This window comes from Coturnix japonica, chromosome 1, assembly GCF_054131305.1.
Source record: "Coturnix japonica strain WE chromosome 1, WE-NBRP24, whole genome shotgun sequence".
NCBI classification, from domain to species: Eukaryota; Metazoa; Chordata; class Aves; order Galliformes; family Phasianidae; genus Coturnix; species Coturnix japonica.
The window spans coordinates 54,275,891-54,303,464 of NC_140663.1; the positions used below are offsets into that span (position 1 = coordinate 54,275,891).

At 36.5% G+C, this 27,574-nt stretch overlaps 1 protein-coding gene across 21 annotated transcripts in view; it reads right to left on the reverse strand.

Moving 5' to 3' along the window:
• The window catches only part of ERC1 (ELKS/RAB6-interacting/CAST family member 1), a 273,756-nt gene that overhangs the window by 161,424 nt on the left and 84,758 nt on the right, over positions 1–27,574 (reverse strand). For all 21 annotated transcript variants that reach the window (XR_014936211.1, XR_014936209.1, XR_014936216.1 and 18 more), the window contains 4 exons: positions 27,314–27,481; positions 12,484–12,621; positions 11,571–11,711; positions 10,298–10,438 (listed from right to left, as the gene is read on the reverse strand). Coding sequence is in view for 13 of the 21 variants with exons in the window: in XM_085521054.1 (XP_085377180.1) it covers positions 10,298–10,438; positions 11,571–11,711; positions 12,484–12,621; positions 27,314–27,481 (588 nt within the window). In the remaining 8 variants the exon portion in view is untranslated. The remainder of the gene's footprint in view (positions 1–10,297; positions 10,439–11,570; positions 11,712–12,483; positions 12,622–27,313; positions 27,482–27,574) is intronic.

Consider the following 27,574-nt stretch of genomic DNA (forward strand, 5'->3'; position numbering starts at 1 on the left):
TTATTTGAAGCAAAGACCTTGATAAACAGGACAGTATTTTATCCTGAAACAAGATGCTGCACACCCTCCAGGTCTCCTGAGCAGGTCTCTCTGCAGGAGCATCCAACAACCACAGTTCCCAGAAGAGCAAAGCCCTTTCTGGAGGTTATGTGTATAAGCTCCCCACTTCTGAGAGACTTTCATGTCAAAACTCCCCCAGAACCTCTGCTGCTGAACTGTAAGTTTGAAAATCCTGCTTCAGAGCTACACACCCTGCTCCAGCTCCAGGCACACCCCTAGTGAGCTGGAAAACTTCATGAAACCTTTTGGTGTTAAGGTCAGCTATGGTTCCTCATGCCAAATAAACACTTTGAACTAGAGAGCCTAATTCAAGGGTTTAAAAGGAAAGCATAAGTCTAAATAACATGTTGCCAACACAGTGTAGATGTTGGGAGGAACTTCTAGCAATGTGACAGACAAGTGCATGAGTTTCACTGAGCAGTCACAGGCATCAGGGAATGTATTTTGCTTTTGGAAGAGCAACACTGGTTGTTCCTAAAATGCCTTATCAGAATTTCCAGCTTGTAAGAAATCAGAAATATTTTATTCTATTTCCTTTTCAGCTATATCTAAATTTCAAACATAACCTCCATCCTTCCCTCCAACTTGTTGTTTTGCCGGAACTGGAAATACTATTTTTCAGGAGCATTTCTAAATCAATTGGAGGTATCCATTTTCTCCTAAGAGACACTAAGTATAGAGCCTGTTTTTTCACCAGACACAGCCTGAATTCTTTTGTGCTAGATTTGGGTATGTTGCCAACATCTGAAATTGTTTGTTTTAACAAGTACTCCTCCAGGCCCTTCAATGTCATCCAAAATATATAATCAGATAGACAAGAAACTTCATCTCTAATACAAAAGCAAAGCTAGGCTGTTAGCCTGGATTAGTGAGTTCTCTAATTCCAAGTAAGTTACAAGACCTAATGTAATTCTACAGCCAGGACACTTCTGATTTATATTACTCTGTGCTAATAAAAGCATCTCCACAACAACCCAAGAGACACTACTGAGAAGAAGAAATCAATTTTATTTTTTAAGAAAATTAGCCAACAACTCAGTGAGCCTGGTTATTATAGAATGAAAGAGCTATTTACACAACATAAATTATTACTTAAGACATGTAACACGTGTTATTTGTATATAATGCACATAATTATGGATACTTTCACCTAACACAAAGAGAATGTTACATGATATGGTGTAAACTGGAGACCACTTCCTGAGTTATTGACTGAGGGACTTTGGTCTAGTTTGTGGGTTATGTACAAAATATGTGTTACATGATCATATCTAAAATCCTACTGGATTCATTTATTGTATGGGAGAGAAAACCAATGCATTTAGAGGTTTCCCACAAACTCACATCAAGATCTGGAACAGATGATACTGGCAGCCTTCCCAATGTAACATTGTGCAAAATAATTCAGCAGTATATTAAAAAAAAAAAAAAAAAATTGAAAAAAAAAATGTTGAACACAAATAACAAATTCTTATATTCATAGTATATATATATATATATAAAACAAAACAACAAAGCAAAACAAAAAGAAAAACCTCCTCATAAAACATTCCCTGCTCACCACAGGTACAAAACTTCCAAAAGAAGCCATTTTGAAATCAGAATGGACATAAAAAGAAAAAAAAAAAAAAGGTATAAATGTATGATAGAAAAATTAAATAAACTGAAAAAGTAACTTGCTTAGGGTGAAAGGAAAATTGCATTTCCACCTCTGGCAGGTGATATATGTAGCAGTTGGGATGTGTCTATACAGGACAGTGAGCTTACTGATTACAGGTGATTTCACATGCTCTGTTAAGCCTCTTAACTGTTACTAGTACTAATGATCTTGTCACTTCCTCCTCACCTCTACTTCAGTACGGAGTCAAATAGATGAATTCAAGCTACTTTCAAGAGTGTTTTCAACTTTCCCATTTATTCTGCACTGAGAAACCCACGCTCACACTTCAGCCAGAAAGTGGCACCTTCTTAAACTATGTTTTGATTAACTCATCTGAGTAGTTTTCATCTCTTCAAATTCAGTGTAGTTCAGGACTGAGAATAGTTAAGTATAACACTGGATTTGCTCCTGAAGTTCCTAAGAGTGACTATAAACTAAGAGTGGGTTTAACAGCTTTCTGCTTTTCTGCTCCTGGCCATCATTTCCCATCTGGAATGTGGTAAGTGATGGGGTGAGCACTTCAGGTACCTACAGAATAAAAGAAAGAGCGATTGTTCCACAAATAAATGTACTATAGCTTCTATTGCTTCCACAGAAAATCAGCTGACAAAGCCAACTTCTACAACTCCAGCAAAGATGAACAACGTTGCACAGAAATAAGCACTATTTACAGATGGAGAGGAAGGCCAAACACATTGAAAAAGAATTTTGTAAGCTAGTATTTCTCATGCCAAAAATCTCTTAACAAAGAGGCAAGGTGATCTTACGCAGCCTAACGTATGTCAGAGGCAGAAAAGAAAACAACAGCTCAGATCTAATTTAAAAGTTCTAAAATGTAAATAAAAATTCCAAACATTATGACTAAGATTCTAAGCCAATATTCCTAAAAGGTTAACTAAATCGAACAGCAAATAATTCACAGCAAACACTTTCTACTTTTACCTATGAATTTTAGACAGTAAATTCAGTTTAACGTTTCACATTCAAATGTTGCCAAGAACCTTTGGACATAAAGTAGAAGTTCCCAAGAATACGAGATTGCTTTTTAATCCACACTACTACCTCTGAGTGTAACTCACATCCCCTAAAAACAGTAAATGCACGTACAAATTCAAAAACATATAATTACAATTTATTGCAAAAGACAAACACATACAACTACTTTATTTTTTCCTGGGAGGGAGGCAGCATTTCCAATGATAAAACACTTGTACTGTCTTATATTATGCTTATATTAACTCCAACAAAATTATCTGTTTTGAAAACAACAAGACATACTCCTCCTTAAGCTCCAGTGCTATAAAAAATGCATCCAATGCTCTAAACTGTCAGGTATGGTGATAGTTTTTGAAGAGTTGTGCTAGAAATTAAAGGCTCTGTGTGTTCTCTGATATACTTTGTACCAGAAGAACTTGAGTGTGTCACAAGGAGCTGTTTGTTAGCTTGTTATTAACAAAATCTGTAAAAATCCCTTCCAGGAAATGTATGATCTTTGTTAATGGGACTGTAAATTTCTGACACTGAAAAAGCAAGTATTTGGTTGAAAACATTTAATGAATAAGGCCGAATGTCTAAATGAGAGGAACATCTCTCTGGAGAACTGATTACTCAAAATAATTAATGACTATGTGAAGTTCTCTCCTTCTGAAGACATATGAATTGCTTTTGTATCTCTCTGAAAAGATCAGAAAGATAAAAGTTCCCATAGCCATTACTAAACATTAATAATTTGCTGTTTGGAAATTCCACCACCACAGAAAGCAAAGGCAGAAAGAAAATGCACAGATCATGGTTGTCTCTGCAAACACACTTCAGCACCCTTATGCATGCCTCTTCAGGCTGAAACATAAGGAAATTCCAGCTGGAACTTTCACCCCCCAGCTTCCAATTACATGAGATGATGTTAACATTATGATGAACCATGAATAAGTCTTGAACTTTAAAGATCACCACACAGCCTCTGCAAATTCTCTTAAGGTAATGCAGCACTTGTGTCTTAGCCTCTTTATTGACTATATAATACAGGGGAATTAAACACATTCTCTGCTCCTGTATTTTACATTTTCTGACTTTAGAGTAATAGGTACACACAAAATTTTTGTGTTTTATTAAAGATTTCACAGAGAATATGCTCTTCTGGGCACAAATTTTCCTTCATATTTACACCAAGCACAATCCTTGGGTAGCAACTTTCCCCTGCCTTTTGTTAACATTATTTAGCCAGGTTCAAATTCCACTCTACTTGCAGGCAGATTCAACTATCAACCAGATGTCTTCATCCTCCACCTTCTCCCACTTTTTTCAGGTTTGGGAACTTTTTTATTCAGTGAGTTGGTTCAGTCCACCAACACCTGTTGCCCTGTGTCTTGGAACCAATAAAGCATTTGGTGAAGAGGTTGCTGCCTGTTCAAAAGACCAGACCTTGAAGGTACAGGGTAAGTAAGTTCTCCCTCCCTCTCCAGACTGGGGTATGATCAGTGCATGAGGAACATTTGGGAAGATACATCTCTAAGTTCATATTGCTACTGAGCATGTGCAAATAGGCGAGGAAATTAACTGTTAGCTGTAGGGAGAGGCGAGAATCACATCTTTCCATTAAAAAAATTCTAGTCCAATAAAGAAAGATTTAAAAAAAAACCAAAATCAATATATTTACATATTTTGTTCTTGCAAACACTGAACTGTTATGGCTGAGAGTTTCTTTAACGATACAAAAATGAACAAAATTTCAGCAGATCAAACAACATAAAATTCAACTAAAAGATTTGCAAAACTAGAAAGCTTCTAAAAAACATTATAAAACTAATAACAGAACATATTGAAAATGGTGCATTAAGTGAACTGAGTAATAGATGGCACCGATCGATAGGAGAAGAGGCCGGCATACTACTTGAAAGAGGAGAAATGGATCAATTTACCACAAAACTCCTGCCATCTGCTTTACATACCTGAACACACAATTCTTTGGGGAAAAAATATTCTCTGCCATAAAATATTAAATAATGTAATCACTCAAATGCCCTACACACTAATCTTATGTTTTTAAAGAAAAGGTTATTACTCTTTTTCTAAACTTTGTGCACCAAATACCATACAGTACACATCTATGTCCTTTTTACATGCAAAAGAAAACAAACACAACAAACAATCAATGCGCAGTGTAGTAGTTTTTATGCCCTGATTGACTCTGTTATTATTTTTGAGAGCAATAACAAAATACTTTACCCTGTCACACAGACAATGCTTTTTCTAAATCTAGTCAGATAAAGGCATTTGTAGAAACCACTCTCATATAACAATTGTTAACACAGAATGTCACAAAAAAAAAAAAAAAAAAGAAAAGAAAAGAAAAATGAAAAGCACCAGGAATTTTCCAATGTTCAGACAATTATAGTCAGGACAGACAGCTACATTTACCCTGAACATTGTCAAACGTAGCACAGATATCAACTTTCTGAAAGTTTTGTAACACGATTTTTTAATGCATGCAGTCACAAAAGAAGGCTCTGATTAAACCCACCTTGGATTACATAATTTACAGTGCCAAGATATTAATATACAAACACTCCTTGAACGAAGTGCTCTTTGATGTCAAACAGCAGGTTGCTCAGAATGTTCCAAAATTAAACTGACACAGTACCTGTCAGCTTATTAACAGCTAGACAAGTTTTTGGGCAATCTTGTATTTCTTCTAACTTTATTATTATTTCTAATGTGCTGCTCTACATGGTGTTACAGAATACTTTCACACAAAAAGCTTGATTTGCATGGAAATTCTACAGAATTCTTGGTCTAAAAAATGTGCTGACAATGGAAATGAAAGAAAAGCAGCCAAGGGAAACAAAAACACTGGCACAACATTAAGCTGTCCAAACGTAAGTGAAGTTACTAACACAGAAAAAAAGTAAAAGCATCTAAGAAGGCTTTTTTGAACATAACTAGCACTATGCAGATGCACCACTGCACTTTGTATTCACACACACTACACTAAAGTAATTCACCATACTCTGTGTTAGCTCTAACATAAAGTACAGATGAATACACATGCAACACACAAGAAAATTATATGAGGTTGGCAATGGCCTCTAATTTTGCCAGGGAACTTACTGGCTTGGATGGATGACTCAATAAAACTTCAGGGTGCTAAATGGGGAAAGAGGATAGGAAAAGATGGGGAGAAATGGGAATAGGAAACAGGAGTGTGAGAGAAAAAAGAAAAGGTGCAACAAAAAAAGAATTTTTAAAATAGCTACATCTTGTATTTAATAGGAAGACAATCTCAATATGCGAGTTAGCATGCATTACAGAGCAGCCTTTGAAACAAGAGAAATGTTGAAATTTACCACTGTACAAGTTCTAAACTTGAACTTAATTTCTTACCGTAACAGTTTCATTGAATCCTCAAATACTTATTGTAGCTCCATGTCTGGGTTTAGGTGACAGTTTTACAGCTGGCAGGACATTAATTTCTAGAGTTTCACTTGTGTCAATCACAAGACCACTAAATAGTCTGGGAAAATACTTCAGCAACTGACACTACTTGAACACCAAAACCAGCTGCTGGGTTTTTACTTTTGTTTTTAATAGAGAACCTGATTTCCCTGGTAGCCTTTTTCATCCTAGGTTGTAACACTGAAAACACATTTAACACCCTTAAGGAAAAAATATAAAAATTCATAACCACCTGTGAAAATAAGTTTTATCATTTCTATCAGTAATCCTTCCAGTTGTAACAGGGAATCCTTATTAACATACATAAAAGAACACAAGAGCCCGTATAAGACTAACCAATCCAAATCTTTGAAAACATGCAAATTGGGTCAACACTTCATTCAGACATCTTTTCCTGTCTTCTAAAAGATATCATCCTTCTTAATTTGAAAGTAGAAGACCACGGCAGAAAAAAACAAAACAAAACAAAAACTTAAACAACTAAACAAAACCAACAGAAAGCACTTGTACGTGAACCCAATGAATCTAGAGATATTTTCCAGGCAAGGAATCACTGTTAACATTTCTTTTATGTGAAGTCTCCAGAACTGTGCTAAAAGGAAGTTGGTTAACATACGGTTTGGGATTCTTTCTTTTCTCTAACCTCGATCTCCTTCAAACGAATAAAATATCTAGGGGGAGAAAAACTATTCACTGGAAATGAAAACAGACAATGACTTGCTCATCTTTGCTGGAACAGATTCTAATGCTAGTAGGTCTCTTCCAGATTAGAAAACCAAAATGAAACAAAACACGCTGCCTGAGAAAGATCAGACACAAAAGGCCAGGATAACTGGCCTTATATAACTAGATAGGAAAACCAAAATAACTAGAAGGAAACTTCTTCACTTGAAAAATACTACCGCCACACACATAAAAAACATCTTACAGAGAAATGCTTGGAGAGAACACCTGTGTGTGATTTCCCTCTAACAACTCTACCTCAGCATAAAAGGAGACTATTTAAGGCATGAAACCAGGCCATATATACTCAACAGTGAGTTACTGCTTTCTTTCAGCATTCCGTATCTCCTCATGGTAGGTTGACAGCTGTGCACAGAAGCAGGGGCAGTAGAATAATTAGAACATTTAGCACACAGATTTCCATAAGCATAGTATTATTAAAAAACTAAACACCAATCCACCCATGCAACAAAGCAACGTGAAAAACACTGAAGCTCTATAAGCAACAAAAAAAAAGTCATTAGCAAGAAAAAGAGTGGTAACGAGAACTGGATGGACACAATCAGAAAACAAAGTCTGCCAACATGGAAATAAAACACCATGAGCAACTTTTCAGCACCCCTACACACTACTTGGTTAATGATGTTTCACTTCAGTGTAATGCCAAATGCCTTTTACAGGAGTGGAAGCTTGTACTGCTCACGATTTCTTCAAGACTCACTCTTTACAGATTAGCAAGAGTTTCTTTTCCAAGCATCCTTATTATTTAATTATCTAATGGTTTAACAGTGCTCCAGGGCCACTTCTTCTGAACTTCTAAGGATAAGATTTAACTGAAAGTAAATAAATTGTCCAATAGAAAAAAGAGGCAAAAGGAGCAAGATGGATGTGTAAAGTTAGGCACATTTCTACTCAAACCACAAGGGAAAGAACCTAGAAGGAAAAGCTTCTTGCTATTTGCTGTTAGGAGCTACAAAAGGGAATACCTCATTCACATGTTGTGTATTAAAAGAACCCACTAAGATAATATAATTCAACTTAACGTAACAAAATTCTTCAGGTCATTTTAAACTCATTTTCAAACCAACTGCCATCACGTAGCCATTAGTTTTACAGCTAATTATGACAGTTATTTGCAATGGTTAACAATGCAGATGTGTAAAACTGGGTTTTTAAAAGCTTTAAATTGGAGCTGGATTACTCATCATATATTTGTTTCAAGGATGACAAATAACTAACCCATCTTGCAAATGCCAAACTGCCTGAACAGTTAGCTGCAATACATTTAAAGAGAGAAATGCTGTAAAAAATATTTTTCTACTTCTCTGCAAATGACAAAATAAAATAATATAAAATAAATTGGCAAATTAAAAACAGATGGGAAAAGGTTATTAAAGAAATACCTATGCTTATTCATAACTGTAAAATATATTTAAGTTGTTGTTAACTATATTTTCTTCTGTAACAAAGAGAAATGGTGACTTGGTTCTAGAAAGCATGGTCAGTGGTAGAAGTGGGATTTTTTATACAACATGAGGAAAGCGAGTGATAGTTAATGACATGAAAGCACACAAGGTCCTATTGGCTGTAATTTCTTTCTAAAAAGCCAGACTGGCCTGATTTGCTATCACCAAAAAAATCTTTCATGCAAATCTGTGTTTTCCCTTGAATGAGAAAGATGCAGGAGCTCAACACGATGGAATATTTTTCATGAGGGATTTTGTCTCCGAAAGACTTCAGAAAGTATTTCAGGCTCTCTGCATAGGAAATAATTGCCTAATGTCCCAGCAAGCAACAATGCCTGAAGCAGAGGAGATGTCCAGAGTACTAATGGTAGAGCTTGGAATGAACACAGGTAATGGTAGGTTATGAATTTTCTTAGCTTGTAGAACCAAAACCATTCTGAATGAATGAGATTAGGTATCTTTCTGTAGGATGTACAGATGAGAAGCTATTTGTGTTTACAATGAATAGGTACTTGTTATTTTTCTCAAAACCAAATAAAGAGTGCAATTGTTTGTACCATAGCTGCCCAGCCTAGTTAAGTGTCATTTTTATATTTTAAGCCTCTGGAAAAGGATCACAGGAGAGTATCTCATCCTCCCAATTATTTCCTGAAACAAAAGGAATAGATCATAAAAAGATATGTTTTCATGAACTGGCACAGTGTCCTTAGGTAAAGTTTCTAGATACCAGTTATTAAACACAAACTCCTTCAAAATGAAATGAGCAGAGGTAGACGTAAAGAAATTACAACAAAGTCCTGTCACTGCAGTGTAAATTAAGCTCATACTCATCTTCTATCTAGCTGTGCTTCAACAGATTTTGGTCACGCTCTCTGCCGGCTTATGCTACTGAGATGCTTAGTGTAATTACTAAAAAAAATAAAATACTATTCATTCTTAATGTTTCACTTTACTGAACAACAGAACTGTTTAATTTGTGCAGCAGAATTAAACAGGGAAACTATAGATGTAGTTACGCATATCTGTAGAATTCTCAAGTGCATTAAAATCTACTCAACAGAATTGCTAAGCATCACTTAACTGCTGCCTCTAAACTTAAGTTCATATTCATCTGAGGAACGAGGACAGAGTTCCAGACTAGAGAGAGCACAGACACACATCAATTTCCTGGCTAGACGTAAAGAAATAGATATGACGCAAGAATTAATTTTCTTTAAAATGCTGTATTTTGTCTTACTCTAATTTTATAGGTCCAAGTATTATCAATATTTCAGTTAATGTGTTTTGCACTCTTTCAAGTTAAATCAATACTCCTCTAAAGGTGCAATATATGGGCTACTCATATCTGACCTACAGGAAGCTTACAAGATAACGTTCAAGTAAATTAGCTTTCCTGTAAATGTCCCACTCTGCTAAACTACACAGTCCTACAAACCCACCATCTGTGACTCACTGTGAGATTAAAATAAGGGATCAGACACTTGACTGGTGACATACTCATTTGTTATTACACATTCCCATGTGCCAGTCACGCACCTGCATTTATCACATTAACACCAACATACACTGATAATTTACGTGCAAAACTGTAATTTTTAACAGCAGAGGCTGTTAAAATTCTGGTTGTTACACCTGTTTAATAGGATAATTACTAGTGGAGACTGGATTGAAGCAGACTAACTTTCTGATTTCTTGCACCTGCTAAAATATACATAGTCAACAGCACTGTCATTGCACGCAAATGAAGATCAAAATTAGCACCAGCATCTGAAGGCTACTTTCAGATAGGCTTGGCTTGTAATATTGTTTGCATGGAAACAGTTTCAGAGTACTTACTGAAAAGTAATCCACAAACCCAAGTTTTTCTGTGTAAATGTGTCTAATCTATGTAATACCGGATGTTTACCTTGCATATATAAATATGAAGTAGAATTACCTTTTTCAATTGAGTTTCCATTTTCAAACATTCTTCCTTTTTCTGTTCCAATGCAATTTCCAGTGTCTTGAGCCTTGAATCTTTCTTCAGTCCTGATGAAGCTAAGGATGAGGCATGCTCCTTCAGATCCAGTAAGGACGACTAAAATAAAAGATGCAAAATAACTAACAAATAAATACTCCATATGAGCAATAGCTAGGTTTTGGTGGGGTTTTCTTTGGTCATCATTTTCTTCTTATCCCTTAACATGATGTTGAGGATCCAACTTAGAATAACACATTTCGTTGGAATGTTTACTGGATGGTTCATAGAGCTGGCTTAAGACAGCTTGATTTAATTCAGGATCTCAAAATAAAACCTTGTCTAAATCCATTTTTAAGTTATTTTTAAAGACACAACATCCTGCAAATTATAACTAGTTCTTCAGTGATAGCCATGTTTAAGAAAAAAACTGTTTTTAAATAAAACCACCTTTAAAAATCATATACGTTTAGCAGATTTGGTCACTGTATGTAAAACAGAGTCTGCAGAAAGTTTTTTTTCCATAGAGCTTTTAGGGCGTGAAACTGATTTGTGCAACTTATCTCCAAAAGACATCTCAATTTCTTATTTCCTGAACTGTTTTTGTTGTTTCTTTTTTCCCATTTTTTACTTTTATGTGCACAAAAATCTTCACACTTCCTAGGTACCTCTTTTTTATCCTTTTGATTTGATTGGGCTGAGAAAGAAGACTGAAGTAGAAATGAATGTTAGCATTCCAAGAGAGAAACAGAGAACTTACGTATTTCTCTGATACAACTAGATTGATTTCTCTAGCCAGTTGGTTCTTTATAAACAACCAACTTAATTACAAAAAATGGACTCTTGACAGTAAAAAGAATAAGTTAGATTGTTTTTACAAATGCACAAACACTATCCACTATCTGCATGCATTTTTTGACCAACATGCAACTTCAATCTACCTCTGTTCTGCCCTTCCTATATTTAGACATGAACAAGCTCGTTCTCACCTTCTATAAGTATAGCTCCAGTAAACTCATCACTGACCAGTGATATTCACTGGCAATATAATTAACTGCTGCTAATAATGGGACTTTGCTATCCATGAAAAAGATGGTCTGAAATATTCATGCTTTGAGAAATTCTCAAACAATGTATTTTACTAGATAAACTTCTTGAAGGACCATTACAATAAAGGAAGGGTTCTCTTCATCTAAAACATAACATATACAACAAGCAACTGTAATACAACAGATTTATTTTGCTGGTCAACCTCTTTCTCTGTGAGATCTCCTTGTAAAATGCCGACTTTCTCTTTCAGGTCCTTAATGTCTTTTTTGTAGGTGTCAATCTCTTCCTGTTTTTCGCGTTCATCTCTGTCCCGTTGCTCCTTTAGGCGCTCAATGGTCCTTTCCTGACAAAGGAAAGTATTCTGTGAGGACAATCCCTCATATTCTTTCAACTTCTAATGAAATTCAACATTTCTTACCCACTGGTATTTGTTGGATATTGTTATTTTCTTCTCCTTACTGCTGTATAAGAGATCCTCAAGAAGGAAAACACTTGAAAAATCTGTGCATTCATTTCTAAGAAATATCAGGCTTTCTTTTCATTAAAAGTTTACAGTACTGTTACAGTGCAACAAAATTTATCTGGTTCTGATAACCAGAATTAACCCATAAGATACATTATATATTACTTCCTTACATATTTAAATCTTATTATTTTGAAGCATAGAGGCCTTTTAGAGAAGAAGGGAGTAGTGCGTATATGAGACCACATATATGAGATGTATCCTAAACACAAATAAATGACATCACTAGCAGCACCCATACAGACTGAGATAAGACAAAGAACAGAGTTTTGTTTCATGCAAGACGATAAGTATCTAATGGCTATGGAGAACCGGCTCGTGGCTCAGCTCCCCCTCCAGCCCTTCCGGAGCATTTTGCCCATGCTGTGCAATACCACACAGTACGACAGGGTGGGTTGTGCTCAGCGCATATCCTACAGTGCCCTCTTGTGAGAGATGCCTCTCAGCAGCAGCATCACACTGATGCCTCTTGCAGACAAAGGACCTGATGCTGCATTAAGGATTTCCAATCAGCACACAGAAAAGTCAACTGTAGAGAGGTTGTGAGCAGAAGGATCTTCAGCACTAAGAGACTGTGGCTTGCCATACTCACTTTTTCTGCAAGTGCTTCTTCCAGCGTGGTCAAGGCAGTGTCAGTATTGGTGGTGTCAGCCTGCAAGGATTTCACTCGATCCTTTAAACTGCTCATTTGCTTTTCCTTGTCTCTTAGCTGCTCTTGAAGATTTTCAATCTTAAAGAAGAAAAGTATATTTTGAGAAAACAGTGATCAGTTTCATCCAAATGCTCTTAGAAGTGCATTCAAAGAATATTCCTGATTTCTGATTATGCTGGGCACTGTGTGACTGAAGGAAACAATTACATTTGATATTTAGGATAAAATGCTGATGTAATAACAATATAAAAGGGTAAAAGCTCAAAACATAACAAACAAAAAAACATTACTACAGATATAAACAAAAAAAGGCTCTTGTTAATTTGTGAAGTATTCTTCTCCTAACTATTTCCCTTGCTACTAACACATTCTCCACTGTTGTTTTTCATAGAATCCTTGGAGCTGGAAGGGACCCTTAAAGGCCTCTGCGATGAAAAGGGACACCCACAGGGACATCAGGTTGCTCAGAGCCCCATCCAGCCTGACCCTGCATGTCTCCAGGGATGGGGCATCCACCACCTCTCTGGGCAACCTGCTTCAGTGCCTCACCACCCTAATTATAAAATACTTCTTCCTTATATCCAAACTAAATCTCCTCTCTTTAAGTATGAAACCATTTCTCCTTGTTCTATCACGACAGATCTTTCTAATGAGTCTGTCCCTTTCTTTCCTGTAGCTTCCCTTTCCAAGCTTTTCTCAAAGTTTAAGACTGAGCACAGCACAAATAACACCGTAAGGAAAATTCTGAAGAGCACCTAAAAAAGCAGATTCGGAAATAACTGCAATAAACAAAAATTCCTGCTACTCTTTAAACACGTGTATTATTTAACACCCCATTAGCATACATTTGGAGCACAGGGAGCTTCAGAGAGAGCTCAGCCCTTCTGAACGAGAAGCTCTACTGGCGCCCACAGATGCAGACATCAACGAGGTAACATCCCTGAGAGCAGCCTATGTGGCTGCATTTGACCGTAGGAGCTTTGAGTGTCGTCAGCTGTCTAGACAGCCTGGCTGTTTAGACAGCCAACCATGAAAATATACTACAAAGAAGTGTGAGCTATTCTTAGACTTGTGTTTACTTCTGGAGGCGAAATGCTCCAGCAAAGGCTCCAAGTGGCTGGAGAAGGGACTAAGTGACTTTCTGTTGTGACCAAACTGCACACAAGAGACAGCTAAATAATTCAGATCCGGCACATGGAAGATACTTACCAAAGCGGCACAAGCATTTGCATAAGGCAGGAATTTATGTTTCAGTAACACTATTGACCATGATGAGAAAAATGACAGCCATAATGCCTATAACTGAAGCATCTTTCCATTTCAACAGCATTCTCTGGTACACACAAAAAAATGCTCGGTGTAAAAGGGTGAATTTGTCTATTCTTTCATGCTTTGGAATCTGAAGTAATCAATGTTTTCTTTCTTTATCCATCAGATATACAAAAATAGATACACAAAACTGCTCAAGTCACACTAACACAGAAGAACTGTTAATAAAATAAAAAAATCCGACAAACCAAACATAAAAGACAGTTACCTACAGCTGTGCTTTTTGCAGGACAGGATAACTGATGGTGCCTAACTAGGACATGCCTTTAAATCACAGAAAACTAGATCAGCTGATATGCCCAAACTAACAAAAAACAAAGTAACAAATTAAAGCTAAACTATAAATTCTCCAGAATGACTTAAGCTGAAGAAGAAAGCAAAGAATATTCTCCACATATCCCATTAGGTAACCAATACAAAGAATTTTACTATTACATCCTTGCAAGCTCTCTGAGTCCCTTCATCAAAAAGAATATATAATGTACCTCATATTTAATTTATGTCCTTCTATTCCTAAAAAAAAATGGGGGAAAAAAAAAGAAGTAATTCTGAACAAAATCTCAAATAATTGATAGAAATAAATCAGATTATTAAAAGATTATTTATAAAAATAAAAAATTAAAACTTTATTATTAAAATAAAGGCCTATCTTTTTCCACAGTGAAAGATAAAATAAAAAGTGTTGGAATCTCCAAAATCCCTGGAAAACAGAAAGGGACAAAAAATGAAGCAGCACAGTTTAGTCTGGGTTGGAAGACGGCAAATTTCCCCTGTAATGTCCTAGATACCTAAGGAGGATACACGTGTATATACATGGAAACTTTCTAAGTAGGAAAATAAATAGATTATTAATATTTTTTAGTCTTCTCATACATATTCAGTTTGCTGTGTCAAGACAGTGATCTTCTAGAAGCTTAGAAACACTAAGCTTACTGTGAAGGCAGACATTCACACATTGAAATCTTCTGCTCTGCATACGAGCTTTCCTGTCAATTATGATTTACTGAAATCTTTTTCTCCCAATTTTACTTGCTGTCAGGTACTACCTTGTTTCAACCTGGGTAATTTACTCCTAGTTGCATAGAAACAATCATGTCTCTTTCCACTCCAAAGCACTCATTCTACTAAAAAAGTCCATGCAGATGCAAAGAAAAAACAGCTCAAGGAATTAAATAAGGTGCATTCAATTTAATACTCATAAAGATCATTAGATTCCCAGATTCCTCTAGTTCCTTTGTAGATCCTTTATAATATACTTCAGCCAAAAATACCTTTTGTAGAACCACCATAAGTGCTGCGATGTGCGTAAATAGCAAATTTCAGAAGCTGATTTCTATTGTACCATTAGAAATAAGACAGTGGGTTTGGGAATTGGTCATTCAGGTTTTAGTTCTTTCCTGGTATTAGAACTCTTTCCTCTTACAAAATATTTGCTTTTAATCAAAGATCAACAGATCTTTTTTCATCACGTGAAAGCTAATTTGCATTTCATTTCCACTGTTCAAGATTCTCTTTGCTATTTCACTTGTCTTCTAAAAGAAACAAAGTGATAAAAAAAAAAAAATAAACACATGGTAAAACCCTATTAACTTAGCTCATTCTTTTTCATTCTAAGAGAATAAGAAAAAAGGTGAAATAGTCCCATTAGAAATACTGAGGTCTAAAGATATTTGGGAATATCTACACATAATAGATACACATATATAAATAAATATAAGAAAGCAAAATTTTAAATTAAAAATCTTTCTCAGTCTTGAGAAAGTTTGTATTTCCTGCATTGAATAACAAGCTGTAGTATTTTCATCAATAACATGGCATCTTCTCCTTAATATACACTGAACATCCAAAAGGCAATTATTGTAACACAGGATAGTATTCTGTGATTCGTATCAGAAGAGCAAAATAACTCAGGAGACTGCTACATCTCCCGCTTTTTCAATCCTATGTTTCACCCAGCGGGAGTGCTACTGTAAAAAGGATCTAAATAATCAGATGGGTTGATAGGTTTTCTAATCTGTTCCCATGGAATTCCCATCCAGATAAATAAAGCATTGAATAAGGTGTAAGCTTTCCAAACAGTTCTGCTGAACTGTAATGACACTACTGACCCAGTCAGCTCCAGGACCAATGACTACAATAAGGCAAATTTCACTGATCACCTAATGCAAAAGAAAGCAGGAAAGTAAGCAGGTACATGATGACAGAACAGCTGCAACTCCTAGTAGACAAGATGCCACTCCCTTCAACTCTCAGGCTGTCCTCCTAGGGGAGGTATTCCATTCTTGGGATCATTTCTGTGGCCATCCTCTGGATGTGCTCCAACAGGTCTATATCTCTCCTGTACTGAGGACTCTACATCTGGATGCAGTACTCCAGGTGAGGTCTCACCACTGCACAGTAGAGGGGCAGGATTACCTTCCTGACCCTGCTGGCCATGATGGTTTTGACACAGCCCAGGATATGGTTGGTTTTCCGAGCTGTAAGGGCACATTGCTGGCTCATGCGCAGCTTAAACATTAAAGAGCACTGGTCCCAGTATTGACCTCTTTAAGTATTTCTAAGTTTTCTTAAAGAACTTCAAATTCTAGAGTCCCAGGTAACACTTATTGAAGTGTTGACAGTGAACTGAAATTAGCAAGTTCTTACACTGCTTAACGTTACAAGTTTGGGAGCTATTGGTAATAGGTGAACGGTTGGACTGGATGATCTTTTAGGTCCTTACCAACCCTGGTGATTCTATGATTCTAATTAAAATATTTTGTGGCTATGCAGCTTAGAAGGCTTAAAGAATCTATTATGATTTCAGTTTTAAAAGACAACTTAATGTCAAATAAATGCATGCATGGACTACAAACAGACATGTTGCTTCAGGTTCAAAAGGAAGAAATAGTTACAAAGTGAAAAGAAAGCTTAAAAAAAAAAAAATGGGAAAAATTGCAAGACACCGAACAGAACCAATGGGTTATTCTTGACCTAACTTCCCATTCACATCTGTGTGGGACTTGAGAAAACAAAACGAACTCTGGAGAAATAAGTGCTGCTACAACAAAGCCTGACATAATAATTTGTATAGGTGGTTAATTATTTTGTTCCCACAGGGAAGAAGCCACAAACTATCGACACTGATCCAACAGAGTATTCTCTTTTTAGTGCTTTTTTTCCCCCCAAGAAATGCTTTGCAAGAAGACTGGGATCAACTAGAAAATACTCAGCTATGGTTACATAGAAATAATCACTACGGTCACTTTCACCTCTTTGTTTTTTGCTGTTCCTTTGCATATTTAATCTTTCTCTGATAGGAATGGTTTGCTGACAAACCATAAAAGAGAACTAACAAGAATTGGTGCCATAAGCAACCAATTAGTTACAACAGTAACTTCTGAGTGGTATTTTTTTCCCTGTACTGTTACGTTCCCAACATTAGACAGCATTTAAACCAGATGTTCCAAATTATATTCTCCGAAGATTGCTATCATGTTTGCAGTCTTCCTGTCTTACCAGTAAACAGCTTGGAATTTCGTTCAAACCTTCTAAAGCAATTCTATCATTGAAGTTTTCTGTTTCTAAAAACTGATGCTGAAAGTCATTTTCCTTACTAACTTCTAAGGAAAATCTCACATAGTTTGTAGTTTCAAGAAAAAGACTTAAAAGAGAACCCACAGACTGATTCTTGAATTGGTAAATGATCCCAAATTCACATTTCTGGGAGAAAACCAAACTGCTTCACTGTGGAAGACTCTCTCCCTTTCTTACAAAGGGCTGATAAAGCAAAGAAAATTTGGAACTAGGAAATACTAGCTTAGATCTGCTATTTTCTAGGAAGCAAAATAAAACTAAGAAATTGTGACATTCCTTTTGGAGTAGGTCAAGTTTTACAAGACTACATCATGTTTAAAACATGCCAAGTAAAAAACTTATTAATTATGAATCAAACTTCTTCACTTGGCTAAACCCCAAGTACAGTATTGTGTTGATTATTACTGCCAAATACTCTTAATTCTATGGCAATTTAGTGTCTTATACTCAGGATTACTTAAGCTATTTTCTGACTATTTTAGATTCTGATTTTGGTTCTACACTGAGTGAGGATAACGTAACTAGTGACATACTTCCACCTAGCAGTATGGTGCTACAAACAGAAAAAATCACAAATAATGGATAAAGGATTAACTTGTCCCAATACTGCAATAGCAAAGAATGGAAATCAGTGAGCAAAGAAGATCAAAAACTGAGGCAGGCCAACAGAAAGGATGGGAACATGGGATTTACCATTGACCAAAAGGAAATCCTTGCAGCAAAATACATTTCATTTTCATTTACATCACCATTTAGGATCACTCAAGCAAGACAGCTGTGCAACTTGAACAAAGACTGTAAATGAAATTTAGATTTAGATACTGTATTACATTGTCCAAAGCACTGATTTAATAAAATGACCAAAGAAATAATGTAAGGTAAACCAGAGGGGAGTGCTCCAAAAATAAGAGATTTTCTTAATCCCAGTGTAAAACATGTCCAAACAACTGCTATTTACTGTTTCATTCTCCTTTTAAGGAGAATGAATGATGAATAGGAAGGGAGGAGTAAGGTATTACTCAAAATGCAAAGCACAAGAGTGCAGATATATGTTCTTGAGTATTTAGCTATTATTTCTTTTACAGAATTACTTCAGAACACGTCCAGCAACAGCTGACAAAAATACCAAACTCACTAATAAAATTCCTTCATGATCTGTGCTCCAAAAAATGCATGAGCCTAAGAATCCAATATTTTAAATTAGTACCATCATTTGATCATATTCTTTCCCATTTTATACCACTGATTGCTTTAGGTAAACCATCAGTTCAAACTCTACTGCACATTAAGAATGGAAGAGTGGTTCTGTGTTCAAAACTATCCTTCACTCATCTTTGCCTGAAGGTATGCAAGCCCTTCATAATGCTAAAGAGCATTTTAGTTATCAAACTTGTCCTGTTTTAGGACAAGGCAAACTTAGTTGCCCTTGGTGACACTACTCCATACTGGAATTAAGTTTCCTTATCCTTCACACAAGCGAAATCACGGGCTTGAATGCTATTTATATACTTGTGCCTTAAGACAGTCCTGATGACTGCACAAATATTGAGCAGAACCCCACCTCAGAACATTTCCTAGCCTCGTGGATTCAAAATCCACTCTTGAAAACAGGAAAATATTGATTTATACCAAGAAATGATTAATTCCTTGCTCTAGTGAAGATCACTAAGCTCGCTAGTTCTATCAGTAATGTCTGTTCCAGACACAGCTCAGACAATCCCCTGAGGAGCAGAAAAAGCTTGGACAGCAATTTAATGGCTACTAAAATGTTGGAAACTCTTTAAGTCTTGCAACCTAGAGAGCAATGAAAAGCTATGTGAGGAAGACTGATGGAAGTAACCTCAAAAAAAGCATACGCCCTTGCTTTTCCTGCCTCTTCAATCATAGGGAAGTTTGTATTTGTCTAGCATGACAGTGAACACACCAACAAAGCTTATTAGCTTTATCTTGCCAGAAAAACTACATGTTTAATTTATAATGAAACCAAGAGGCCCCAAAGTTGGATCTTTTCCCAGATCCCCTTAAGAACCAGAATTTGTCAGTCCCACTACCTATGAGTAATGTTCTGTCTTGCCAATCAAGAGGTTATCTCAAGGCACAAAGAAGGACATAACAAAAAAAAAAAAAGACTGTTCCTCTTTGAGGGAGAAAAAAGAGATTCCTTCCATGCTTAACAGATTTACTGAATTGTGGCTCAGACTTTCTGTTTTTTGAAAGACTGGAAAAACAGATAATACCAGAAACTCGATGGAGTTTTCTTGCAACGTTGCTAGTGCCATCCATCTTATGTAACACGATTACAGCAACATGCACAGCTGAATAACCCTATATTAGCATGCAACATCAGCTGAACTGTACAACTGAAATCATTAACCCAATGGTCTTGTTTCCTTTTCTGTTTGAAATTACTTACCTAAAATGAATGAATGTTGATATTCATTAAAAAAAAAAAAAAGTTAAAAATCAAGTTCTCAAGTTACTAGAGACAACAGGAAAGATTCTTTAGTAGAGTCAGTATAAGATAAGGTTCTGTACATTACTAGATGTCAAGAAACTGCCTGCTGTCTTTCCTACATGTGAGAACACTTCATTTTTGAATGGAATATTATTCTTCTGGGATTACAGGTATATCTGCTACATACAATCCAGATGTGCATATGAAAAAGAAGGGGTTATACAAAAAGAAAAGAGCATATGCCTCAAATACAAATTCCAATTTATAATATATCCAGGCATAACATTTATTTTGAACCCAGTAGGTTCTCCTAACACAGTTACTGTACCGGTACCACACTGTAATAACATAAAACGGGCACTAATATCAATCATTCAAATTTAAAGTTTGTTTTCTCCACTAGATCTTATTTTCCATAAACATTACTAAACAGATCTTCAAAGTACACATTAAATGTATACAAGTAAATTCTCTTACAGATTTCACCGCACTGAAGTTTAATAAAAATGAGTCTTATGCAACCTTGAGATTTACTTTTAAAATATACACTTAAAAACTATATCTTTTTGGCGTTATTTTCAAAATCCATGCTGTATATATTTGGGCTTCTCCATGTATCTTAAATGTTAGGTGACTAGTTATAAGAACTTCTTAGATTTAAAGAACAGAGTTTTTCCAAATAATTGCACAGTGAATCAGAAAAAGAACAGATAATTTAGTGTAATCTAGCTAAATGAAGAGAGAAACATTAATTAATGCCCTTTAAATCTTCAAAAAATTCTACTGGAAGTTTAGGTGTTAATGAATAATTGTTTGACATCCAAATACAGTATTTCAGGCATGTAGTAGAATTAGAGAATGTTTCACTGTAATTGATATGAAAAAAACAAACCCAGAATGAAAATTAATTTAATATTACTAATGTACTAATACTATACTACTAACGTATAGAGCCTAGAAATTGTATGCAGAAAGATCTCCACTGAGACTACAGAGATCACATCCAAAAAACAAAAAAACTGAATAGGTTCCAACTTTCTCCCACTTTCCTGCATGATAATATCTTGATCTGCACTCTGATAAAACAAAGAACTAGACGTTAGTGACTCAAAGAATGGATGCACAAATATCCCAAACACAAAATTTATCTCTTAAGTAGAAGGGAAAACCAGACACCTTGGGGATTCTAGGAAGAACAGATACATTCTGCAGAGTACAGTCTGCTACCCCAAGGACATAATGAAGTGTCAGAGGAATATCAGGAAGGATTCAACATACATCTCTAGAAACACTGAGACAGGAACTTGGCCAATGAGTCCTGTATCATCATGTTGTTTAAACAAGACCTTTCTAACAAGAGAAGCGTGTTCCATTGACAAAGCTACTAACACCCACACAGTGAGATACAACATGGCAAGGTGCCAGAGTGTGCTGAAGTTTTTATAAGTCTGGAAAGAGGAAGAAAGTAGCTGGACAACATACCAAGGCAATCCTTTCATTACAACTAAGCCATGTTCAGATTCTTAACACTTTCCTTGCTGTAATCACACACAGAATCACACACAGAATGACCCGGGTTGGAAGGGACCTCAAGGATCATGATGTTCCAACCCCCCTGCCTGGCAGGGCCACCAAACATACACCTTTACTAGATCAGGTTGCCCAGAGCCCTGTCCAACCTGGTCTTGAACACCTCCAAGGACGGGGCATCCACAACCTCCCTGGGCAGCCTGTTCCAGGACCTAACCATAATAATAAACTCTAAGATATGTCTGGTAACTATTCAACTTTAAGCTTTGTCATATTTCACTGGAGTCTAAGAGACCCCTGTCTTTTTTTTGAACTGGAGAGCCCAGAACTGGACACAGCAAACTGCTGAAGATAGTATGAAGAAACGGACTCAAAGAATCACAGAATTGTAAGGGTTGGAAGGGATCTCTAGAGAGCATCAAGCAGGTTCCCTACAGCAGGTCACGCAAACAGGCATCCAGATAAGTCTTGAACTCATCTCCAGAGAAGAAAATTCTACCACCTCTCTGGGTAGCCTGTTCTAGTGCTCTGTCAGTCTGGCAGTGAAGAAGTTTGTCCTTGCATTAGCATGGAACTTCCTGTGTTCCAATTTCTGCCCTGTGCCCCTTGATTTACTGTTTCCCACCACCAACAAAAACCCACCCCATTGACTTGACTCCTACACTTTGGATGTTTATAAACAGTGATCAGATCTCCTCTCAAGTCTTCTCCAGAACAAAGAATCCCAAAGCCTTTCCTCTAGGAGACACACTTAGGCCCTGAGTCATCTTCATCACACTCCACTGAAGTCTAAGAGATCCCTGTCTTTTTTTGAACTGGAGATCCCAGAACTGGACACAGTTTTCCAGATGCAGCCTCATTAAGGCAGAGTATGAGAGAGGATATCCTCCTTCCACCTGCTGACCATACCATTTTAATGCACCACAGAATACCACTCGCCTTCATGGCTATATGGGAACACTCCTAGTTCATGGCCAACATGTTGGTCGTCAGGTCTTTTGCCTCACAGCTCCTTTCAAGCAGCTTGGCCCTTAATATGTACTGATGCATAGAGTTATTTCTCCCCAGATGCAAGACTCCATCCTTCTCCCTGTTGAACCCATCAGGTTCCTCTCTGTCCAGCTCTCTACAGCGTCCAGGTCTTGATGAATGGTAGCACAGCCTAATGCATCTAATGTGTCAGCCATTCCTCTGAGTTTTGTATCATCCAAAATTATGACTCCTACTCTAAAAACTTCTTACTAGCTATAAATTTAGAGGAAAAAAAAGAGGAAAACAAAAAAAAAAGACATCATTACATTATTTGAGCTGGACTGAATTGTTCTTAAAAGTCTTAACAGATCCTGAGAAGTAGAAAGTCAAAGCAGAAGAGTAAGTGACAGAATACTGGAACAGGCTGCCCAGAGAGGTTGTAGATTCCTCTGTGGAGACATTCAAAACCTCCTGGACATTTCCCTGTGCATCCTACTGCTGGGAAGTTGCTTTAGAAGGTGGTTGGACTAGATGACATCTAGAGGTCATTTCCAACCTCTACAATTCTGTGGTTCTTTAATTCCTGAAAAGCAAAGTATCATCCTTGAGACACAGAGTAGCAACCCAGACAGAACAGCTCCTGGAGTTTTCTGAAAACCATACATTTCAACTTTATTGATGTCATGCTCAGTGATAATCAGCCAGACTGTAAAATAAAGATCTGAATGAAGGAAACAGCAGCAGCAGAGATCTGATATCCCTTCAGGGACACGGAGGGTAAGGTCCTCCATGACCCTCCATGACATATTTGAAGTCATAGGCTGTCAGTTTTAATAAAGAAGCTGGCACAAGCCTGTGAGGACTTCACATCTGTTTTGTGGTATTTGAAATCTCTAAATTGGGTTTGAATCAAGTTCAATACTGTAAAACGCAGACAATAAGCTTGTTCACAGGTGTATTACCAAGGTAAAAAATTATCTGGTCTTAAATGAGAGGGCATATGCTTACTCACTCTAAATACACATCTTTGAAAGGACATTCTCACTTTCCTCTTTCCCATATAATTTGCACAGTCTGACACTCCGATACATGCTGCAGGTTTGAACAAGTCATTATTTCCAGTGTTAGGAACACAGGATTTTTAAGCCCTATTTGTTATCTTAGAGTCTCAAAGGGAAATCTAAAATTCCTATCTACACTTTACTATATCTTAGAAAACCATATATTCATTCATCTGGGAGGCAACGTAAAGGCTACAACAGGGAAGATGAAACTACTTTAAACTGAGTTAAAGCTTGATAATGTAGCTCCATCATAGAATGATGTAGTAGCTTGGGTTGAAAGGGGCCTTAAAGACCTTCCAGTTCCAACCTCCTGCCACCAGATCAGACTGGCCCAGGGCCCCATCCTTGCTCATCTCCAGGCATGGGACACCTACAACTTCTATGGGCACCTTGTGCTACCACCTCACACTCTTCTCAGCCATCTCCCTCTTTTCTTTTCAGAGTTGGATCAGAAGAGCTGCCTGAGGAGATAAATACACTCAATTGGACAAGAGAATGGAAACGAAAGCACTCATAAAGTTCAAACAATAAACTTTAAAATTTACGAAAACTAAACCAACACCACTCTTGCAGTAGCTACAATCACTATTGATTCAAAACAACTAAGTCACACATTCAATTTGCAGTCCCATTCTCCTTGCTATACAATATTTCTTATCACTAAACACAAATATTTATTTTGATTTCCAAGCATTTTGAAAAGCAGAGGGCATTAGTTTCCATCTGCAGAGAGATAATGTTTCTTATTCAAAAGAGTAGGAAGATTGCATTTAGAGTCTTCCTGAATACAGGCTAAACAAGCAACATCAGCACAGCCACAAACAGAAAACAATCTGTACTCCTTCTCTACTTTATCATCAGTCAATTATCACATTGTGTGAAGGGAACTGCTGAATACACCCCTATGCACTGAGAGGAAAACTTCTATTATTTGCCTGATACTTCACTGTACAATGGAGGGTGTGTTAACCCCACCCAAAGGACAAAACACGACTCCATCAAGCAAGAGGTCAATGATTCACTGCTTTTTCTTGCTTTTCTTTTTTTTCCTGCTTTTTTTGATTTTCTTTTGGGTTAACTGTTACCTACCTTTTCTCCCAAATGATTTTTGTCTAAAATGCTTTGATTATAGAATATGTATTTTAGTGCCTATTGAATATCAGCTGTGGTGTCAATTGTTATGTTAGTTTCTCACATCTTTGTCGCTCATCATCTTTGTCTGTCTTTTATTTGATCTTTAATCAGCCAGTAAACATTTCTTAATTTCTTCATTGGGATTTCAGAATAATCAAGAATACTTTATAGCTCTTTGCTTACCAATACAGCAATGACGTAACAGTTCATAAAAGACACTATGCCATGGCCAGCACCAAGGAATCTAAATAGAGACCCAACACTTAAGGGTGCATCTAAAATTAATTCTGCTTTCTGCAGAAATCACAGGCATTCAGTATAATGCAATTTTAGCACCATACCAGACAGTTTCTTGCTTATGTCATTAGAATAGGTGATTATCTAAGCCATTCACAGAAAATATAGAAATCAAGAACTAAAGTCCAAAGCTGAGCATAGCCGTACATCATTTGACTACATTGTTAGTAGAGATGACCTACCTACATTTTAACAGGAAACAACTTTTCATAAATTGATATTAAGCACGTTAATGATTTTTCAAAGTATATTGTTCTTCCTAACATATTTTTTATTACCTAGCATAAACATATTTTAGTGTTTCAAATCCAGTTCATGAGAGCCCACACTTCAAAAATATCTCAAATCTGAGCATATGCTGGGGGAAAAACACTTAGTAAATTGCATTTAAATAGTATCTACTAATCAAATACTTAATTCAGTTAAATTCTTTCCAGCTATCAACACCTGTACCTCCTCACAACTGCAAGCAGCAATTTTATGCCAGTGATGAAATTCCCAAAAATCCACAGAAAAAATATTTCATAATACTACATAAGATCACTTTAAAAGGATTGTCAGCTGAATTCTCCATAAAAATATTTTAAGTTTGCCAATTAGAGGAACTGGAAACAATATCTTTGGATTTAAAACCTTGTAATTCAATTGTTCACGTCAAAGGAAACGGTTCCAACAAACTGAAGGCTATAGCAAACTCCAATGTTTGCATAATCCTAGCTAGCAGTAAGAAAGATAGTCTTCTACAGGCAGGTTATCTTCCTTTGTTCAAGAAGCTTATAAACATACTTTATAAAACAACTCAAATCGCTTTTTATTACAGCAATGTTGTCTTCTGTTCACTTATGTATGAGAACACGAACTCAAAATCTTTACATCTAAAGGTCTGGGCCTGTACTTTCTCATCCAGAGAGACCAGGTAACTCTACTTGAAAGCAGCAAGGAACAAATCTCAAAAAATAGGCTAGTCACGTGAAAAGATGAAACTTCATATGGATTGGAAGGCTTTCAGAAAGTAAAGCAAGTACCAAAAAAACTCCAGCAGAAACAGAACCTTCAGCACTACTAAATGAACCACTGAAAGATCCCTCTAAAGAGTTAAGCAGAGTAAATAAGAAAAAATGGAAAAAAAAAAAAAAAAAGTAAGAGTCAATGGAATAAAACAACCTCACTGACATTTAACATTTACATAAAGGTCAGATTCCCTACATTTTGGTTAAGTATTCAGCTGGGATCTCAATCAATCTTTGGAGTGTGCATGACCAATTTAGAAATCAAAGCAATAGCATAGTACAAAAATCAGGAGTCTGTAAGTGTTCCTAAAAAGAAAAAATTGACACTGTTCAGAGAGGGAGTAAGACTGATCTAGAATTATTAATGACTGGTTTATGGCTAAGCTTCATAGCTGAACTTTCATTCCCATATGAAGTGTGCTGTAATGGATCTGAACATGACCTAAACCATCATGATTTATAGCTACATACTAGAAGGAAAGGCACTGGTCAGATGCACAAAATTAATTAATATTCTGAACTATTACAATGGCAATAATTTCACAGAATTGCTAAAGGGCACAGGGAAAATACATAAAAGAGGAAAAAGAAAAAGCACATTCACAGCCTAACATATAGAACACAAGATCCAAGAGCAGTTTCCGTTAGAACATGGGAAAAAAAATAATTCATAATTTAAAAAACAAAACAAAACACCAAAGCAGTTGTTTGGGAAATACTTGCAAATGATCATACATTGCCTTAGGGTTCAACATCCCTTGGAAAATCTCTCCAATTTCTGACAGAGTCAACATTTTCTTATTCAGACCTCCCTGATTACACTGACAAAGTCTCCGTGCTCTTATCCAGAAAGATAAGAAGGCTGCTCCGAAATCTGATTATCCTTTTCTGGTAGTTCCTGAGAAAATTTAAGGTTGATGAAACAGCATTCCCAATGGAAGTTATATCTACTGAATTCTTAACTTTTCTCAGGAAGTTACAGAGGAACAATTCCATTTGGTTCTATTGCTATAAGTCCCCACTAAATTATTTACATACTGATATCAGGATCACCTGCTGCCCAGTGCTTCAAATCGGCATTTGGTGGCATTAAGGATTGAAGGATTTGGTGTGAAAGGATTGATTTTCCTTAAGATGTGCTCTTCTACAATTACTTCAGTCAATGTTAATAGTGAAGTGGAACTAAAAGCAACATCTGAAACACTGCAGGGCAACAATATTCACTTTGAATTTTTTTTCTATTTTTTTTTTTATTCACAATTTTAAACAGATCCTCATCATTCACCAACTTCACATGACATGAACGGACTGACTCATGTACACAGAAAAAGTAAATTCTTGACAGGCTTAGGAATCATGATGTGTCAAAGATAAGGATCTGATTTAGAGCTCTACAATTTTACCTTCTTCTGAAGAACGTTAACTTTGCGTTCCTTCACCTCTAACATATCCTTGAGATCGTGGATCTCTCCTGCTTGAGTGCCTTTCTCCTCTGCAATCTCCTGAATCTGCTTTGTCTTCTTATTCAGCATGGTCTCTTTCTCCTCCAGACGTAAGCGCAACGCATCCACCTAGTTTCAGACATGCAGAAACAGAATTTGTTTAGCACTGAATGAGAGAACTTCTAGAATGATAAACTGTGCTTCCACAAGGAAGCATGTACT